Source organism: Natrix helvetica (genome assembly GCF_964273705.1).
Source record: "Natrix helvetica genome assembly, chromosome: W".
Classification (NCBI taxonomy): Eukaryota; Metazoa; Chordata; class Lepidosauria; order Squamata; family Natricidae; genus Natrix; species Natrix helvetica.
The window spans coordinates 86,275,216-86,295,467 of NC_138555.1; the positions used below are offsets into that span (position 1 = coordinate 86,275,216).

At 64.1% G+C, this 20,252-nt stretch overlaps 1 protein-coding gene across 2 annotated transcripts; it reads right to left on the minus strand.

Annotated features, from left to right (window-relative positions):
• Positions 1 to 532: 532 nt before the first annotated feature.
• On the minus strand, positions 533 to 19,905 carry LOC309400766 (calmodulin-binding transcription activator 2-like). 2 transcript variants are annotated; one of them, XM_081969421.1, is made up of 23 exons: positions 19,764 to 19,905; positions 19,521 to 19,606; positions 19,182 to 19,285; positions 16,681 to 16,748; positions 15,912 to 16,047; positions 15,277 to 15,348; positions 14,038 to 14,191; positions 12,796 to 12,939; positions 11,284 to 12,395; positions 11,042 to 11,168; positions 10,789 to 10,923; positions 7,796 to 7,914; positions 6,143 to 6,321; positions 5,197 to 5,275; positions 4,581 to 4,881; positions 4,134 to 4,489; positions 3,751 to 3,938; positions 3,409 to 3,649; positions 3,148 to 3,219; positions 3,010 to 3,030; positions 2,307 to 2,500; positions 1,649 to 1,723; positions 533 to 1,379 (listed from the first exon to the last, which is right to left on the minus strand). In XM_081969421.1, exons 2-23 carry the CDS (start codon positions 19,546 to 19,548, stop codon positions 1,313 to 1,315), a joined length of 3,972 nt encoding a protein of 1,323 aa, XP_081825547.1. In that variant the 5' UTR covers positions 19,549 to 19,606; positions 19,764 to 19,905; the 3' UTR covers positions 533 to 1,312. The 2 variants fall into 2 exon arrangements, with proteins under 2 accessions (XP_081825547.1, XP_081825548.1); XM_081969422.1 differs by lacking the exon at positions 3,010 to 3,030.
• Positions 19,906 to 20,252: the final 347 nt, after the last annotated feature.

Genomic DNA, 20,252 nt, shown 5'->3' on the forward strand with positions numbered 1-20,252 from the left:
CCCCCCTCCTCCCCTCTGCCAGGGGGCGGGGCCTCCTCCTGGCACTCCACAGCTTCAGCTGGCCCTTGGGGCAGAGACGGCTTCCCTGGGGGGGTCCTCCAGAGTCTCTGCCCAGCCATGCCCGAGGTCCACAGACCCACTGAAAAGGAAGCGAGAGGCATCAAGGGGCCGGACATCGGGCAGTGGCCAGAGCTGCTGGACAGCCCTGCTGAGAGCAGAAGGGGAGCCACCTCGCTTAGCAGGAGCCCCTCCTCCGGCCACACGGGGGACCAGCAGGGCACAATCAGAAAGGCCAAGGAGGGTGGGGCAGAATTGAGGCCAGATTCCTCCCTCCCTCCCTCCCACGGATGCAGAGCACGGATTGGGCCAACTGAGAAAATGCGCTTTGCCCCCTGGATGGTGGGGAGACCCTCGGCTGCTGCTTCCCACTCCCAGGGCATGGTGTTTGTGCCTATTCCCCCACCAAGAGGCTCCAGCCCCCCCCCCCCACACTCCTGCCAGGCTGATGCCCACTCAAGGACTTTACACTGGAGGTTTTCTTGCCGTTTAATGTAAATTTGTACAAACCAACCAAAGTCATGCAAAACGGAAGGCAGGTGTGAGAGACGGAGGGAGGGACACCCAGAGGCTGGGCCGAAATACACAAAGGAGATTTTCGGGGCGGGGGACAGAAGGGGAGGGGCTCCAAAATTACAAGCCATGCGTCTTTCTCCCCAGCCTCCTGCCGCCACCCCAAGGGGTAAGACGCCTTTGGGTTAAGCAGATGCCAACCTGCCCACCTTTTGCCCATATCATACACGTATGTACAGAGGCACGGGGAAGGGGGCAGGGGGGGTGCTGGAGTGGGGGGGGGCCCTCTTCAAATCCCAGCCTGGCTCAGCTTATGGGGAGGGGAGAAAACAAGACGGGGTCTCAAAAGTGCAAGTGGGGGCTGCTGCAGGCCCTCCAGAAAGCTGGTGTGAAGGCAGTGCCCCTCCCGCCAAGAATCCCTCCCTCCCCCTTACACAGCCCGGGGTGCGGCGTCCCCCTCCGACCCCCGGAAAAGCCCCTGCGTGGCACAGGAGCCTTGGCACAGATGGAAGGCGAGCTCCCCGGGGGCTCCTGCCACGCAGCCAAGGGCCCTGGCCAGGAGAGCTTCCGCACCCACCCCAGGCGGGAAGGGGCCAAGCTCTGACCCAGGGGGCTCTACTGCACAGTCCTTCCTTCCTTCCTGCGGGGAGGCCCGTGGCCCCCCCATCCCCCCCCGTCCTTTGGGGGGCTTGGCTGGGGTCAGGATTCTCCTCTGCCGCCTCCTGCGGGCGTCCTCTTCAGGCTAAGTGGCCATGCCGCGCTTCTGTGGGGGCAGCTCCATCTCCTGCCGTTGCTTCAGTTCCTTCATCCTGTGTTGGGGTGGGGACACCAAGGGGTGGCTTCTGAACGGAGGGCGGGACCCCCCCACGCCCCTGGAGCAGAACAAGGCACCCCCCCCCCCCCTCACATATATTGTGCCCCACAGGCACCTGGCTGGGCTTCTCACACTGGGTCTCCTTTGGATCTTCTAACTGCCCCCCCAGAAACCTCACCTGATAGTGTTGATGAAGCCTGTTCAGCAACTGCAGAAATGCCCCCATTCCCTTCCCCCCCCCGGTGCCCCCCCCTTCTGCCGTACCTGTGCCGACAGCGTCGTAAGAAGCGCATGATCTTCCGAGCGGCCTGATCCTGCTTCTTGGTCAGGAAGGGCCCCCTGTCGGCAGAGGAGATGGGGGGGGGGGGGTGTCAAGAGGCTGGAGTGGACCAGGCCCCCCATGGCAGAGAAGGGATTCACTCAGCAACCCTCTTAAGGACTGCCTTCATTCACCTCAACCCAAGGCACTCTGGGCATCGGGGGGGGGGGGGAGGGCATACGAGCTTGAAAGGGGGGGGGAGCGTTTCTACTGCCTAAGGGAGGCTGGCAGAGCTGCCCCACCCAGGCTGCCTGAAGGACGGCTCTTCTCCCAGGGCAGCATCAGGCCCAGCTGCAGGGAGGGGGGGCGCAATCCTTGTTGGGGGTGTGTATCACATCAAGGGGCTGAAATTGTCCTTCTCGGGGGCGGGGGGTGGGGTGAGAAGCTTTGCCAGCCCAGGTGAGGACCAGAGACAGGGAGGAGCCCATGGCTATGGACTTGGCTGGGAGGGGGTCTTGGCCTTCAGGGCGAGGGTCTCCGGCCGAGTGCCCCAGGCCGGGTCTGCTCCTACCTTCCTCCCCCCCCCACCCTGTGCAGAGCAGGTGGCCTACTCCCCTTGCAGACCCCCACCCCCTTCCGGCCCAGCCCTGTCCCGGCACCCACTTCATCTTCTGCTGCAAGGCGGCCGATGCACGGGGGCCCTCCTTCAGCCTCTCGTACTCCTTGTAGCTGCGGTAGGACTGCTGGATCAGCACGGCGGCCCGGCGGCTCTGCCGGAACTTCTTCTGCTCGTAGTAGCTGCGGAACTTGCTCTGGATCAGGATGGCCGCCTGCGTCATCTTCTTGTAGAGGGCGTACTGGGCGGGAGGAGGGAGGGAGGAGAGGAGAGGAGGTCTCCCACCTGCCAATCCCGGAGCACCCACAGCCTTCCCATCAAAGGCTGGGGGGGGGGGATGAGATCCCACTGTCCCCAGGCCCCAAGGGAGGTTTGGGCTCCCCAGCCTCAACCAACTGAAACGCCTTGAATTCCTGGTGGAAAATGTTCCCAATTCAGGAGCCCTGGGACTTTTCTGGGGGTGGGGGTGGGGTGGGGGGTAGGACAGGGAGAGGATCCTCACCCTTTCAAGGAAAACATCGAGCCCTCTCCCTTTGCCCCCCCCAGCTGGAGCCGAGATGCCCCTCCCCCAGCAAAGACGGATCCTCCATTTCCCAATCCATCCCGGGAGCCGATCATGGCCTGCTCTTTCTCGGGAGGAGGAGAAGAGAAACCCCTTTCCTCCCCAGCCCCACCTGCCTCCCCTCTTCCCCTGCCGGGAGTGGCCCCTCCCCGGGGCCTCTGAGCAAGGGCCCCCCTTTCCTGCGTTACCTTCAGGGCAATCCAGGTCAGCTTGCAAGACAGAGAGAGGCAGCAGGTTAGTTGGGGGGCGCTTGCAAGTGTGTGGGGGAGCCTCCCGAGAGGCTGGGAGGGGCCAGAGATGGGGCTGTCCCCCCAACGGAGCCCTACCTGCTTGTACTTCCGGTAGCACCTCTGGATAACAGCTGCCGCCAGCTCCTGCTGCTCCTTCAGCCGACGGCCCTGCGGGGTGGGGGGAGGGGAACACCAGCACAAGAGAAGGGGGGCTGTCAGCCCTGATTCTCCCCTCTCCCCAGCGAGGCTTCTCCCCACCCTCCCAAATACAGGAAGTCCTTGACTGGTAACATTTCCATTGTAAGAGAGACCGTCGTTAAATGAGTTTTGGTGATGTGCCCCGGCCGGGAGGCTCACCTTGTACTTCCGGAAGGCCGTCTGGATGATGCGGGCGGCCTCGTAGAGCTCCCGCTGCTCGTGGTCGGAGAGGGTCAGCAGGGCGAAGTCGCTCTCCATCTTCCCGTTCCCCGAGGCGTTGAGGAACTCGGCCCAGCTGGCAGCGGTGGGAGGCGGAGGGAGGCGCTCGAAGGACAGCTCCGCCAGCGGGGACTGCAGGGGGCTGAGGCAGGAGCGCCCGGGGGGCGAGGGGGACAAACCTCTGGAAGGCAGAAGGGGAGAAGCCGACATGAGCCCCTCTTCCCAAAACCTCACCAGCCTCTCCCCCCCACCTGCCCCCTCCCGGGGGTCCGGCAGACCTACCGTCGTTGGGGCAGACTGGGCAGCTGGTCCACGTTCTCCAGGTAGCTGGCCAGCCAGGACATGGTCTCGTTCAGGCCCACGTTGCTGGACCGCTCGCGCAGAGGCGCCTCGGCACAGCCAAAGTCCTCCTGCTTGATGCGCTCCGGCGTGGCCTCAATGATCTGCTTGGCCAGGGTCACCACGTCCACCTGCAAGGGGACAGGGCGGGAGATGAGGACCAGGGCAGGCTTAGGCTTAGACTGAAGAGGAGAGGCCCAGCCCTGGAGGAGGAGAACCCCCCGGGGCTCCGCCTGGGCTTTCCCACACGGCCACTGCAGGAGTTGCTCCCGGACCGGCCAGAGAAAGGGTGGCCACCCACTCCCCCCCCCCACACGGATGTGGACCTGCAGGACGTCCGGCTCCAGCAGCTGCTGCTCGTTCTCAGCGTTTTCCCCGTAGGCCAGCAACTCCGGCTCCAGCTGAGCTTCGGGGGCCCCCGGGGGTCCCATGGTGGCCCCCTCGCCATAGTTCAGGAAGAAGGAGGCAGGCGGGAGGCCGGGAGGGCTGATGGATTCCGGCAAGTACCAGCCCTCCAGGCTGCCAGGGGGCAGGCCCTGGCAGATGTCCATGGCTCCCTCGGCTTCGGGGCTGTAGGCCGGCGACTCCTGGAGGGCTGACCCGCTAGAGTAGGCCGAGGTGACGGAGAGGGAGCCTTCTGAGCGCTCCGAGGGGGAGGAGACCCCGCTGGCTGTGCTGAGCCCTGAGGAGAGAGAGGGACTCGGGGGTTCAGTGGGCACCAAGCATCGCTGCAGGCCGCTCCCCCGAGGGAAGGAAACCCCCCACACACACACCTGTGTCTGGGCTGGCCGAGAGCGGGGAGGGGACGTGCAGCCCCTCCGTGGGGTGCTGGAGGCCGATGACGCAGGCCTTGCCGGCCGACCCGGATACGTCCGCCGAGGGCCCCAGATGTTCGGGGAGGGCCTCGTCCTGGCGCTGCAGTTCTTCCAGGCACGTGGCCAGCTTAACGTGGCCCCGCGAACGAGCCACGGTGAGTGGCAGGCGGCCCAAAGAGTCAGGGATGGCCAGAGCTTGGCTGTTCCACCGGTAGAGCAGCTGGGCTGCCTCCAAGTGGCCGAGAGCGCAGGCCCACATCTGGGGGAGGGGGGTGGGAGAACAGGAATGAGACCCACGGCTGAGGCAAAGCAGCCGGAGTGGATTCCAGCTTCTTCGACTGACGACTCGCTCAGGGACGCATTTCTGGCGTGGGCGCACTTTGCAGGCACGCTTGATGCGCAGCAGTAAAGAAACCCAAGACGGTGCCGCCTATGGCGCCACTGATAGAACCAGTTCAGGGGCGTGGGCGGCCGTTGCTACCTACACCCCCCCCCCCCGGTGGCTCTGGCTTCCTCTCTTGCCGGACAGGGCCAGCCCCCCCTTCCGCCCTCCCCTCCCTGGAGAGGCACTCACCAGGGGGGTGCAGGAGAAATGGTCCACGTTGAGGGGATCCACCTCTTGCTCCAAGTCCAGATTCTGGGCGTTGAGACTCCTGGGGGAACCGAGAGCAGCCGTCACGCCAGCCCCCCCCACAGCCTCACCCCCCCCACCCGATTTCAGAGGGTCAACATTTGCCAGATTTTATCCGAGGACGGACGGTATCTTGTTAGGCAGGAAAAGGCTGGGACCTGCAGGCTGGCTGGAGGGCCTGCATACCGAGACCCGGAAGGCCCTGCTGGGACAGAAGCCCCCACCCCCCAATGGCAGTATCCCCCACTGAAGACTCGCGGGGCTTCCCGGCAGGCCAAATGGACCGGCAGGGCTCCTCCTGCGGAATCAAAGGCCGGACTCCGGAACCAACGATCCAGGCCCCCTGCGCCATTGATTCCTTTTCCCTCCAGAGAACTCCGAGTTCCCCATTGCAGAACGGAGCAGATACAGCCGCACACAGGCAGACCTGGACTTATGACCGTCATGGAGCCTGACCATCACGCTTGTCAGTTGTGACCATAGTTAGACGGGGAAGGTTCAATTTTGTCACGATTGTTAAGCCAGCCAGAAATAATGGTGAGTTTTTCAGCCAAACCGTCGTAAAACAGGGTCACGTGTCCACAGATGCCACGAAGGGGGGTTTGGCCACGTGGCCTCGGGGGAGGCGGCTTTGACCGTCAGAACTGGTTGTAAGCCGAGGACTAAGCTGTGGGTGTCCACAGGGGATAGGCCATCCATTGATTAAATCCGTTTATTACATTATTTGTTTTTTTATTAATAAAGCATAAATTTAGTAACCCGGGACAAGGCGCTGTAGCCCCCTCAGAATTCCTCTCCCTTCCTAGCCTGCCTCCTCTCCTGGGTGGAAAGCAGATTTCTAGGCAAGAGACCTCAATGAGGCCTGGGCTTTCCGGGCAGGGGGACTCACCGCCACTTGATGAGGGTCTCGATGAGGCGGGTGTAGCCTTGGGCGGCTGCCAGGTGCAGGAGAGTCATCCCTCGGAAGCTGACGTGGTGCACGAGGGTCTCCGAGCGAAGCCACGACTGCGAGAGCATCATCTTCTCACAGACGGCCACAATGCGCTCCTCAAAGGAGGCGGAGGCGGCCTAGATTGGGCGGGGGAAGGAGGGGGGTGAAGACCCGCCCCTTCCAGGCTCCTCCCCCAAGGCGCCACACTTCCCACCCAAACCCCCCAGCCTCCCGAGACCCCCCCCAGCCCCCTCCCCAGGGGGTGGGATGGACAAGGGGGGGCAAGGAGCCAGCGGGGGGGGGGCAGTCCCTGCAGCCGGCTGAAGCCCTCCAGTTGAGGGGAAAGTGAGGAGTGGGATGCCATATTCCTCAAAGGCGCCCTCGGGGCAGCCAAGGGGGACAGAGGTCTTGGTGGGCAGTGGCCGCCCTGTCCCTCAGGCGCCCTTCAGCTCCTAGGTCACGGCCATGCCCCCCCCCCCCGCCCAGCTTCCTTACACCTGTCTGCTCTGCCGGCTCTACCAGGACCCTCCTGACTGGGGATGATGGCTTCTATAGTGCTCGCTCTCCTCTCTGACCGCAAGACGTGGCTGTGGTGTGTGCCAGGCAGGCTGTGCCCCTCGCCCAGAAAGTCTCCACGTGGTGCCCTTGCCCTCTGGCCAAGTGGCTGATCACAACGGAAAGAATTCGGGGCCATTGGGTGGCCGGGGAGGGGTGGGGGGGCCAGATGCCTTCCCGCCTCCCTAATCCCACCCAGAGGCCGCCTGGCCTTATCTCCCCACCGGGCCGGCCGGGCAGCTCCAGAATAGCTGGTCTGGCTGACCAGGCAGGTGCCAATCTCAGCGAAACCCGAGATCCAGGCCGGGGGGGGAGGGGGGGACGCACACTAAATATACATGTGGTGGCGGCTGCTTGTGGGGCTGGGACAAAGGGGGCGGGGGGGCACCTCCACCCCAGCCACTGCCTGCACGCTGCCTGCTTTGGGGGCTCCTGGGGAGGGAGAGGGGGGGTTGAAAATTCCTGTCAGTTCTGCACTTGCAGCTCAGCAGGACACATGAAGGGGGGGGGGCATCAGCTAAACCCCCCAATATCCACCCCTCCCGACAAGCAGCAGTCCCGCACCCTGGACCTTCTGGCTCAGAGGGGACCCTGTCCAGCCCCTGCCCTCGCTCTGTCCCCCCACAGCTCAAGGGGACGGGCACCCTTTGTGAGCCACGCCCTTGCAGAGTGAGGGCTCGGAGGGGTCCCACAGCCTCCAGAGGGGAGCCATGGGGCGAGGAACATTTCCGAAGGGCGAAAGGGGAGGGGGCAGCCCTATGGGTTTGGGGAAGAGCCTCACGGAAGGAGAGAAGGGATGGGGGGGGGGGGCCAGCAGAAGGGCATCAGCGGAGGGCAGGCACAGGCCCCACAGCATGGAGGGCAGCCAGAGGCCTCCCAGAGAGGGGGCCCTGCACCCCCACGGCCAGATCCAGGTGCCCCCAGCCCAGAGACTGGCAGAAGGTGTGTCTCTGCGCCCCTGAACCCCCGACTGGCAAAGCCCTCAAGTCACGGAGGAAGCCGAGCATGGCAGCTGGGCACCGGCTCACAAGCTCAGCCTCCTGCCCCACCTCTCACCTGGCCAGGGGGCTTCTCCCCTTGGGGCTGGGGGCCGTGGGAGGCAGAGGCAGCCATCTCAGCTACGCGTTTCTCCATCTGCTCCAGGCGCTCAAGGATGGACATCCTGAACTGGTTATCTGGGGGGGGGGGGAAGAAGGCTGGTGAGAGGCAGCCCAGCCCCGCCCTGACCAGCCCAGGTGAACAGGGGCAAGGGGGGAGGGGGGCAGCTGGGCGAAGAGGTTGCTGGGCATCCTGTTAAGCTAATCCTGACTTGGGGCGATTAACGTCCGGCCTCCTTTGGCCAGATGAGGGGGAGGGGCATCTCCATTGGCCCAAATGGGGGGGGGGGGGCTGGACCAGTCCGCTCCGTCTTGGAAAGGGGAGCAGAAATCTGGGCTCATCCTGGGGGCCCCCGGAGCCCCCATGTCCTGCGGCTGCTCCAGGAAGGAGTGGACCCAGCCCATGGGGATGGGGGGGGGGCTAGAAGGGGGCTCGTGTCTTCTGCCTGATGGGGGGGAGGTTGGGGGGGGTTAGAGAAAGACATTGATTAAAGAAACAAACAAACACAGTCTGTGGCAAGAAAACCCAAATGAAGGGAAGGCCCCCTCAGCCCCACCAAAGGCCAGGGACCCCCAGCCATCTCCCCCAGTCTCTTTACAGAGCAAAGCCCGGGGGGGGGTCCCTTCCACGAGTAGCAGAATGGAAAGACGCCCCTTCCCCACCCAACCGTCACAGGCACCAACCAGGAAAGTCAAGTGAACGGCAGAGCACCCCCCAAAGTGTCCGAAACCCCGCTTGCCAGGAAAGGTGCTGGAGACGACCCCTGCCCCTTCCCACCCAGCCCCCCCAGCTCATTCATGGCCCCCCAGAGGGGGCTGCCCCTCGGGGAGGGAGGGCTGCTTCTGCCAGCCCACACTGGAGCCCAAGGACCCATGGCTGGGAGGTGTTCTTCCCCCCCCCCCAGAGCAGAACCCCCTCCCCAACCCTCCAGGGTGCAGGTCCTTCCCTCCAGCCGCAGCCCCCTCTATCCATGCTCCGGCCCCTTCCCCACCTACCCGAGGCCAGTGCCTGATCTGCGCATTGCTGGGGGACACGGGGCTGCCCCCTTGCCTGACCCCCAAGCCCAGCGCTCTGCTCCTCAACTCTGGAGGGACTCAGAGGCAGCTGCCAGGGACCGCAAAGAAATCCCAGGTTAGGCCCGTCCCCCTGCTGGGGGAGGGGGGGGCAGAGATCAGGGCACCGCTACCCTTCCTGGTATGCAAAGACTGGGCGAAGAAGGGGCTGCTGCTGCCCCCACCCCTGAGGCCCTGGTGGGAGGGGATCCAGCTCTTCCCCACCAGCCAGAGAACAGAGGCAGCCTGACCAGCTCCGGCCGTCCTGAAAATAGCCACCGGCCTGGGCGGGGGCGGGGGTGGTGGTGAGGGCGGCAATCCTTTAATGAGCTCTGGCAGACACAGGCCAGCCGGAGGGACCTTCGCCTGCAGCTGGTGGCTGAGCGGAGCCCCCCCTGCACGGCCTCCTCTGGGGGGAAGGGGCCCCTCTCCGCCCCACCTAGCGGGGTCCCCCTGCTCCCCACTGCCTCCCTTCCCCAGCTGCCAGGGAGGGGGCGGGAGAGGCCCAGCCCGGCCTCTGCCAGGGCGATCGGGCAGCTCCTTCTTCTCAGAAAGGGATTTTTTCCAGGTCACATGGGGGGGGGGGAGGGTGCGGCCGTGCGTGCCTGGACAGATGCCCCCGGGCACAGGCGGGGGAGGGGCCGCTCTTCAGGCACCCCTCAAAGCCTCTTTGCCCGATTGGCAAGGAGAGAGCTGCTCGGCAGAGGCTCTGACCGGACTCTGGCCAGGTGAGGTCTTTCCGGGGTGGGCCGGGCTCAGTCTGCTTCCCCACCCCCACCCCCCTTTGGGTCGGAAGCAGGTAGGCCCCCACCTGCCTGAAGGGCTGCGAACTACCTGGCCCACCTGCTTCGAGGCAACTGGAGCCCTTGCACAGGGGAGGGGGTGCAGAAGCTCCCGGCTGCCCCCCCCCCCCCCCCCCGGCATCGGAAGATTTCCCCCACTCCAGGCTGGCCATGGTTCTCCGCCTGCAGATCCCCAGGCCTTCCTTGCCCTCAAGCAGGAGGGCAGCCACACTGGCCCACCCGGTTGGTCTGGCAGAGGCCGGGGTGAGGGGCGAGGGGGCATTCGGCCTGGGCAGTGGGGGGGCTCAGCTGCACCCCCCCCGGGACCAAAGCAGGGTGCCTACTCCGATGCCCCGATGGGGAGCAGCAGAGGTGGGAGCAGGGGGAGGGGTGCTGCTGGGGCTGGGAGGGGGCAGCCTGGCCTGGCCCTCCCCCGAGGGGATCTGTGGGCCCAGCGCAGCCCGTCATGGAAACTCCTGGCCCCTCCCAGCCTTTCCGCTGCACATGCCAGGAATATCCACGTAAGGCGACACCCAGGCCCGGCCCGGCACAAAGAACCCTCCGGAGCCCCAGACCTCAGCCTGGCCATGGGGCAGCTCCCGCCGTGGGCTCTGGGCAGCCATGGGCTCAGAGGGGCAGCACGGAAACCCCCCCCCCGGGTCCCTTTCGGCCTCGGCTCTACAGGCAGTCCTCAACGTACAGCCGCAATTAAGCCCCAAATTTTGGTTGCTAAGCGAGACAGTTGCTAAGTGAGGTTTGCTCCACTTTACAGCTTTTCTCGCCACGGTTGTTAAGGGAACCGCTGCAGTCGTTAAGCTAGCAACGCGGTTGTTAAACGAGTCTGTCTTTCCCTTTATCTTTGCCTGTCCGACGTTTGGAAAGGGACCTCACATAATCCGAGGATTCGGCAATGGTCATAAGTACGGGCCGTTCGACTTTGCATCACGTGACCAGAGACGCTGCAACGGTCGTAAGAGCGAGAAATGGTCAGAAGAAATCATTTTCCCCCCACTCTGGTCATTAAAAGGAACGGTCGTAAGTGGAGGCTACCCCTGGACAGGGCGGGGTCCCCTGCCCGCAGCTGGCGGGAGGGGGGAGGGGCGCATCCCCCACTCACCGTCCAAGGAGAGCCAGTCCAGCTGGGTGCTGGGCAGCGCCAGGAAGTTCCGCGCCCGATACTCAAAGAGGACGGAAGGGGAGAGCAGGCAGGAGTCCTGAGCGACTTGCAGCGGCACCAGCCCCGCCTCGTGGGCTGCGGGAGGAAGGGGGAGAGCACGGTTGGAGGGGGGGCGGCGGTGGCAGAGTGGCCCTTTGCTGCGGGAGGGGCTGTGTGGGCCTTCCCTCCCCCTCCCCCCTCCCGGCTCCCCTACCTGGGCAATAGCAGCGCAGGACCCCGGACTGGATGAGTGCAGCAGGGACCGAGATCTGGTCGAAGAGGCAGCTGTAGGACTCCGAATCGTCCATCCAAGGGCCGGTGATCAGCACCTTGACGCCCCCCTGGCCCCCCAGGAGGAAAAGGCAGGAGTCAAAGAGGGTCCAACACCCCACCCCCACCCCTCTGCCCCTCCAGCCAGGCCTCCGGGGCCTTCTGGCCCCACAGCTGAGCACCCACCTCCGGGTAGGACCACTCGGGGGAGAAGTCGGTGATAGAGACCAAGGGCTGAGCGGAGCCCCCCAAGGCGGCCTCCACCGTGTAGCAAGGCTCGGCCAGCGGCTCTGGCCTCCCTGCCCCGGGACTGGGGCCGTTCGGGCTGCCTGCGCTGTCGGCCGCCGTGCCCTCGGTCATCAGCTCACTAATGAGGTCTGGGAAATGGCTGTCGAAGGACAGGCCCAAGGGGCCTCCTGCGGCCACTCGCTGAATGACCGAGTACAGCTCCTCCTGCAGCTCCTTGGGGGAGATCTCCGGCACCCCCCCGGCCTCTCTGCCCCCTTCGCCAGGCAGCCCCTCAGCCCGGGAGTCCCCTTCATGGCACGCCGTCTCCATGGGCGCCTCCGTGCTGCTCTTGGCTTCTGCCACCGTGGGGCTGGTTGAGAGGGGAGGGGGCCCCTGCCCGGCCGCGTCATCCTGGATGAAGAAACGGTTGGCAGAGACGTAGAGCGAGTAGCCTGCGGCCGGGGCGTTGTCCGGGGGTTCTGGTTTGGCTTGGAGGCCCGGGCCGCCCCCATACGTCTGTCCTTGCTTGGGGCTGTTCAGGAAGCGGTCGGGGTCGAAGGTGTCCGAGGCCCCCTCGTTGGTCTCCATGGCGGATTCCAGGCTCTGCGAGAGGACCAGGCTGGGCAAGACGGACAGGCCCAGAGGTGCCACAGGGACCACCGCACCCTCTCCAGAGACCAGGTGCTGGCTGGGGGTCAGGGCCAGTGGCTTCTCGGGCCCACTCGGGCCGGCCATGACGAAGATGGTGCTGCCGGGAAGGCTGACGGAGAGGGTGCCTGGGGGCCGCTCCTGCTTGGGGAAGCCGCTGGGCCGGGCCAGGGCAGGGGAGGGCTGTGTGGAATCAGGGAGGGCATCGGCCATTATGGGGGAGCCGGTCTTGGCGGGCTTGGGGCCTTTGCTGTCCAGGAGAGGCCCCTTGACCGGCTCAGCCTCAGCTCTGGCCTCGGGGCTGCCGGAGATATTCTGCACTTCCGTCAGGGCCGGGAAGGGGCAGGGACGGACCTCCACCTTCGGGGAGATGATCCGGTGCTTGATGCTGTTGCATTTGTGCGGGACGTGGCCGGGACTCCCTGCGAGGAGAGGAGAGGAGGGGGGAGGGGGGGTTAGAGCCAGCGTTTCCAGCCTCAGACGAGGATCCTGGCTTACTTGCAGGGCTGGCAGGGCGGGGGGAAAGGCAGTGCCCCCCCTCAAGCCCCATAACTGGGCAACTTCCACTCCAGACAGTGTTTCCCCCTCCTTCCTCTGGCCACCTGACTTCCTGCCTTGGCAACACAACCTCCCCGCCTGACACACACCCACACCCACACTGACAAACTAAGTTGGCCCAGGTGGCCCTGCCTCTCTAACCCCTGAGACCCTCTGGGTGTCAGCCCAGCCCTCCTGGAGAGGTTCTCCCCCAGTCCCCCCCCCTCCAGCCTCTCAGCCGGTGGGATGCCCCGGAGGCCCCTGGGGAGGGGAGCGGCCGCTGACCGAGGCTGCTGCTGCTGCAGAGGCAGGCGTGGGTCCGGGGGGGCGGCTTGGCCTGGTGGCTTTCCAGAATCTGCTGCACCAGCTGCTCCACGGAGGACTCGGCTGCGCTGCTTCCGTTGCCGCACGCCCACTTGATCCCGTGAACTGCGGGAGGGAAGGAGGAGGCCGTGTGTCCAGCCCAGGGTCCCCGGCCTTGTCATCCCCTCCCCTCCCAACCAGCCTTCCCCAAATGCAGAAACCCCACCCCCACCCACCCCCGGGAGGAGGAGGGGGCGCTGCCCCTGCCACGGGCATTGGGGCACTGAGTGGGCAAAAGGGAGCCTCTTTTCAAGAGGCGGTGGCCAAATTTCCTTCCCCAGACAGGTGGCAGCTCCCAGCTGGCCAAAGCACCCAGCCTGCCCAGCAAGGGCTTGGCGTCCAGCTGCTGGTCAGCCGGAGCCTCCTGGGAACAGAGGAGGAGGCTGCTGGTCTGGCGCTTCTGAGCAGCCCCTGCCGGTGGCCAGAGCAGGCTGAGTACAGCCACCGGCCCTTGGCGGGTCGGCCAGCTGGCCATTCAGAGCTCCCCGCTCCAGGAAGAGAGGACAGGGAGTCCTTGAGTTACAACTGCAATGGAGCTGGTCACTCGTGATGGCTACAAAATGGGCCGCTCACAGGATGGACCCAATTTTGTGACCTTTCTTAAACCTTGGTTAAGCGAAGCCTTTCTTTGCTACGGTCCCCAACCGCTGGCCTGCAAACCACGACCAGGCCGTGGCCTCCGCACAACCAGGCCACGAGAGCGGTGAGTTGGTGCACGCATGCGCAGCCCAACTCACCCGTTGACTGTGGGACCCCACAAACCGCGGCCAAGGTGGCCTGGCTGCCCAGCCCCTGTGGGGGTCATGTGACCTGGAGGAGGGTCTGAGCGTTGGAATTTCGACTCCGGGTCATAAATCCACACCAGGTAGGTCAATCAGAGCTTTGAAGAGTTACTTAGTGACTCGTCGTAAGTCAAGGACCGGCAGGTTCCCTCCCTCCACAAAGACCCCTAAAACCCATCATCCTGGTTAGGAGTGCAGCGCTGCAGGCAGATTGAATCTCAGCAGGCTCAAGATGGACTCAGCCTTCTGTCCTTCCGTGGTCCGTAAAATGAGGAGCCAGACTGTTGGGGGGCAAAAGGCTGACCCTGAAATCGCTTAGAGGCGGAACCGTGACGCCCGCATGGAAGCGATCCACGAGTCTAAGGGCTCCTGCACGGCTTACACATGGGTTTCAGCTGTCCGACCAGTTCCTCCTTCGACCACTTCAGCCACTCCTTGCGGTCACTGTTGATTGAGCACAGGATGGGGCTGCAGATCTTCCCACAGTCCTCGATGGCTGGCACGTTCAGGTAGTGGACCAGGACGATGTCCGGGTTCTGCGGGGGTGGGGGAGGGGGGGGGTGGAGAACAAAGGAGCCAGTCCAGGCCTTGTTAAAAGAGGGAAGAATTTTCCTAAGCCTTGAATCCTGGTTTCCTTCCCGCTTCTCCCTGGTAGTTAGATGGATCCAACCCACATTCCCGCCCTCAAACTGAAACTGGGGTGGGTAAGCTAAGCCATGGGGACTCCCCAGCCGAAAAGAGGACTTCCGGAGAATAACTGGGGAGTCCTAAAGAGACGACACGTCAGGCCCCAAAGCAAGAAGAACCGTGATGACTCTTCCAAGTCAACTTCTTCATTGCTTGAAACCTGTAGACGGATTCTTGCTGGATTGAAGACTCAAGACTCTCTGCCTCTAGATGTACTCTGGGGAACTATTAAGGAGCAGCTGTCTTCACCGTCTTTCTCTCCTAGTTTGTACCTGGGCTGTTGCCTCTTCCTCCTCGGGAATGGACCCTTCCCCTCCAAGGGATCCCCCTCCTCACGGCAATTCGTCACATAACAAGAGCCATGAGAAATGAGGAGCCTCTTTAGGGAAGGCCAAGCAGACCCCTCCCCCCCCACCCCCCAAAAGAAGCAGGGCACCAGACCCACATATTTCCCAGACAAAGAATGTATGTGTTGTGGACATTTTTCTCCTGCAGTCCTTGGTATGGTAAGTAAGTAACAGTGAATAAAAATGTTTCCTAAAATCATCATTTGTCCTATTAAAGCAGGAGGCATCCAAACTTGGCAATTTTAAGACTTGGGGACTTTAACTCCCAGGATTCCTCAGGCAGCAGAGCTAGCCGGGGAATTCTGGGAGTTGAAGCCTACAAATTGGAGGTCCCTAACCCTAGCAACGTTCAGGGGTGCAGGCTTGAACTCCCGGGATCCCCCAGCCCAGCACCCTGAGATGGGCAGGTGCACAACTGAATTTCCCCGTAGACTGTAACGTTCTTCAGCTGAAATAAGGCCAGCCATTGCAAAGTGCAAGGAGAGGGCAGCAGCTCACCCAATTGCTATCCTCCTTCTGGAGATCCCTCCCCACCCCATTCCTCCAGGAAAGCCCCCGCTCGGCTCAGCAGCCACAGGGAGACCTACCTGGAGTAGCCAATAGCAGCGCCGGTGGAATGTCGGGACGATGGACGAATGGACGTAGCAGCCGTAGAGACACTGGGGAAGGCAACAGAGATTGGGGGGAATCAGACCCCAGCACAGATAGTCCTCCTCTCTGAACCACTCGTTTAGTGACCGTTCAAAGTTACAACAGCACTGAGAACAGCGGCTTCTGGTTGTTTTTTCACACCTACGACCCGTTGCGGCATCCCCAGCTAACCAAAAGGTTGGCAACTGACTCGTATTTAGGACGGTCACAGTGACCTTCCAGTGAGCAAATCAACGGGGGAAGCCAGATTCACTTAACAGCCATGGGATTCCCTTAACGATGATGGGAAGATCATAAAAGGGGCAAAGCTCACTTAACCAATGTTTTGCTTAGCGATGGGAAATTTTGAACTCAATTGTGGTCGTAAGTCAAGGACCACCTGTAAACCCCTCCCCCACTCCCAGGGCCGGATCCTCCTCTCCACCCCTGGCCTCTGCAGCCCCCTTGAAACAGGGGCCCCGGAAGGACCTCCAGCATCCCTCCAGGGGCCCCTTCTGCGCCCCCCTTGCCTAGAGAGCGCCTGGGGCCTCTGCAGCGCCTCTTCACCCCTTCCCGGGGGGAGCGGTCCTACCTCCACCCCTTTGACCTTCAGCTTCATGTGGTCCTCGCGTGTCGTCTTGCCATCTTTCCGCTTCTTCCAGCAGTAGCCGTCCTTCCGGTATTTCACCTTCTTCCGGTTGTACAGGATGAGGGAGCCGTTCTGGGGTCTGCCAGGAGAGGAAGTCCTGGGCAGCAGCGGCTCCCGGAGGGCCCTGCGGCTGTGGAGCACCCCCCCCAGGTCTGCAGGGGCCCCTTGGGCAGGAGGCCTGGGGGCCAGCAGGACAGAAAGCCCCTGGGGGCGCAGCCATCACCCACCCCTTCCCCAGCAAGGGGCTTCGGAGTCTCCGTCCAGCCAGCAGGGGCTCCTCCACTCTGCCAAGGCCAGAAGGGGCAGCCAAAGAGGGTCCGGCATCCTGTAGCCCACCTTGCGGGAAGTGCCCGGCTGGGGTGGAGGGGACAAGGACCCTCACCCATTTTGGCAGCGTCCCTGCAAAGCGGCTTTGTCACGCCTGTATGCTGGCATTTGGGTGGGGGTCTTTTCCTCTCATGCTTTACGTTTCCTTTCCTTTCATCCTTTAAACGTGCATGTCTGAAGCCCAAGGAGGCTTGGACCAAAGCAGCAGGCCAGTTAGAAGTGGGCAGGTGGTGCTGCTTACCCAGACCCCCCCCCTCCCCCCAAGAAGGGATTTCAGGCCCCCAAAGCACCAGCTGCATCTGCTTCACCAGGGACGGGTGGGTGGGCCGGGCCTCTGGCCAACCCCCTTGCCCCGGCCTTGAGGCAGCAGGGACCGGCCCCTTACCTGGTCTTGGGGGAGCCCGAGAGCCATTCCTCATGTTTCTCAAAGGTGATCAGGTAAGAAGCGATCTCCTGCAAGAGAGATCCAGAGTGATCCCCTCAGAGGCAGCCCCCATCCTGGGAAACGCCCAGGGGCCGGGCAGCCAGCAGAGGGTCAGGCCAAACACAGGGGGGAGATAACCTAAAAGAGCTCCAAAAGGATCTGGAGGGATCCTTCCCTGAAAGCCGGAAGAGGTTGGGGCCCTCCCAATTGGGAAGCCCCTGGCATGGGCTCCTCCCCCATTCTGCATTTCTGTCAATTCCTTTCTTGCAACCCAAGAAAGCCGCTGGGGGGACCGAGGGGGCAGGAGGGCCGAAGTCTCTTGGGCAGGCCGGGAAGCAGAACGAGGCCCAGGGCCCCCTTCCTCACTTTAATCCCCCCCCCCCAGATGCCCTGTTCCCTGGACAAGCCTCCGGGCACTCGGGTCAAACCAGGGCTTGATCCAACGTGGGCCTGGGCAAGAGAGGCTGGAGAGAAGGGGGCAGCCCTCCCCCAGCCCTTTAGAGGCCGCTCAAAGTGACCATGGCAGGGAAGGAAGCAACTGATACTCCTTCCGAAGGTCGAAGGGCAACTGAAGGACCCTGGAAAACTAGGATCCCTTGCCTAAGGACGGAGCCCCCGGGGGTGTCCTTCTGGGCAAGCAGCATCCCAGGGTCTGAAGCAGACCGCTCCAACCGTGGCAACTTTGAGCCGGGCAGACTTCAACTCCCAGAATTCCCCAGCTGGCTTTGCTTGGAATCCTGGGAGGTTGAGTCCACCAGGCTCAAAGTTGCCACGGTTGGAGAGGCCTGGTCTAAAGGCAGAGCTGGGGGGGGGGGGTGCAGGGGGAAAAAAAGCCCTGGTTGTAACCCAAGGACTGCCCGGTGCTCCTTCCAGCCGGCAGCCCCTCCCACCCCAGAGCCCTGATGGGAATGCTGGCCCACCTCCAGCACCCCCAGCTGCCCCCCCCACCCTGGGCAACCTCTGGCCAGAGGTCCTCTGCAAGCCAGAAGGCCCCGCAGGGCGTCCCCCTCCCCTTTCAGACTCCAGCAGCCTCTAAGCCTGGAGCGGAATCTGCCGGATCCCCCCCCCCCCCAAAGACTGCCCTGAGTTGGCATCCAGGAGCCTTCGCCTTCTCCGGGTCCCCTCACTTCCTGCCAGTCTGTCTGCAGCCAAGTGTCCTTTGGGAGAACAGCGAATACCGGTCTCCGGTGGCCCTCCCAAGGCTGCCCAGGCGGATACCCCGGATGCCGGGGGTCAAGCCAACTTCAGGGCCTGTGAGAACCAACCTCTGACCCGCCACCGTTCAGTGGAAAACCCTGCGGCCTTCTCCCTGCCTTGACCTGGGACCGAGGGGTCAGGCGGCCGCAGCCCCCTTCCAAAGGGCACCTGGTCCAGGACGTGCAGGAATCACCGGGGGGGGACGGGACGGGGGGGGGGGACAGACGACTTCTTAGAGCAGAACCCCCTCCCCTCCAGCCAGCAGCCCCCTCCCTCGTGGGAAATGCCAATGCAGCACTAATAATATGAAGGCCGGGGCCTTCCCCAGAACCAAAACCAGGCGAGGAACTGCACAGGAAGCGGCTGGGTGTGAGGGAGGCTCCGGGTGCCAGAAGGGAGAGGCAGGAGATGCCAGCCGAGTGGCAGAAGCAGAAAGCAAAAATGGTGGCCGTTGGCAGGAAAGAGGCCAGGAAGGGCGAGCAGAGCCAGGCCAGAGGGAGAGGCACCTGGACCAGCGGGCACAACGGACGGAGCCGGAATTTCAAGCATGTGCTCCAGAGTCTCCAGAGGAAGGCAAAAAGGATGAAGAAGACGCGCAGGAGGGCTGGATAATATGTGGGAGGGGGCGCACGTGGCTTCCCCCCCATCTGGGAGGAACTACAGCCCCCACCTCAGGAACGCTGCCCTGGGCTCCTTTTCCATGCCCGGTTTCTAGGATGCCGCTCTTCCGAAAAAAAGAGGGCATCAGTGGGGTTTGTTCGTTCCAGATCCCAAGTAGCCCCTGGCAGAAACCCCTTCCCTGTTTTATGCACCAATACAAAGATTAGAGTGGGCTCACATTCCCCCACACACACACTTACCACACCCCTTGCACTGGGCTAGTAGGTGAAGGGAGCCCCTATTTTAAAACGGGCTTATTTGGGTTGGGTGGTTGGCTTAAAAGAGGGGAGGGGGATCCCTCCTGGCCACAGTCAGTGCCAACCAAGTGCAATTCGACCTCAGAGACTGGGAGGAGAAAACCTGCAGGGGGCTGGGGGGGGGAGGCTCAGGAAACAGGAGCCTGGATCCTTAGGGGCCACGCGGGGGTCGGGCGGAGGGGGTCCCGAAAGGAGGGCAGAGCCCACCATCCAGAGGGGCCCTTCAGTGCCTGAGCCTGTCTAGTTGATGGGGCAGTTTATGAGCTAGACCCCAGGATGGGTTCGGGGTTCTGCAGCAGCTGCAGCCTGCGTTCCCCACCCACCCACCCACCCACCCAGCGCCCCTACCTCGTTAGTGTTCCAGCGCAGGCGCTCCTTGGGCAGAGCCGGGCACTTGGGCACGCACTCCACCAGCTTCTTGGGCAGGAAGACCTTCAGGTGGTGGCTATTCTCTGCGGGAGGGAGGGGGGGACACAGAGGCGGCGGGGTCACCCTTCCCGGGAAGACTCAGAGATGCGCCAACAGGGGAGGGGAGGGGAGGGGGGCAAACGCCCGTCTGCGCAAGGATCGCTCCGGCCGCCACCTGCCCTCCCCCTCCCGGCGGCTCCGGCCCGGCCCCTCCCCGTGGGAAAAGACCGGCCCTCCTCCTCGCCCCAGGCTTCCCGCGGGCCGAGACCCCCGACTCACCGGAGACCTCCGTGGCCGCCTTATTCATCTTCGGGGCGGGCGGGGCGCTCAGAGGGCTCTGCCGGGCAGCCTCCACGCGAACCAGCCTGGGGGGCGGCAGGGCGTCAGCGGCGGAGGGGAAGCGGCCCCTTCTCGGACACCGGCAGCCCCCGCTCCCTCCCTCCCTTCCTCCGCCCCGCCCGCACCCGGAACCCCCGCCCCGCCCGGTGCCAGCCTCGCCCGCCCGCTTTGCCCGGCTGGCACCTGCCGAGGCGCCCGCAGCTCCGGCTCCGCCACCGGCCGCCATTCCCTGCGCCGGCTGCTGCTCGGCCCCTTCCTGCCTCCGCCGCGGCTCCGCTCCGCCCCGCCGGTGACAGCTCGGCCCCTCAGCTCAGTGCGTACGGCCGGCGGCGGAGCAGCCTGGCTGCCCGGGAGGGGTTCGCGCGGACGGAGGCGGCGAAGACTGCCGGGGCGGAAGGGAGGAAGCGGCCCCGGACCCAATCCCAGCAAGGATGCAGCGCGGCCACCGGCGGGGCGATGCCGCCCTGCTTCCCGGGGTCTCACCCAGGCGGGGGTCCCGGATCCTTCGCCTGCGGGGCGCCGCGACCCTGCCCCGATGCCGCCCAGAGCGCAGCTTCCCGCGTGGGCGGCGGGAGGATGGGGAGCCCGCAGCCTCCCTGCAGACGCCCGGCTCAGCCCAGGGACTTCGGGGCAGGAAGGAGCGGGGGAAGGCGGCCCCCGGGTGCAGGCCGA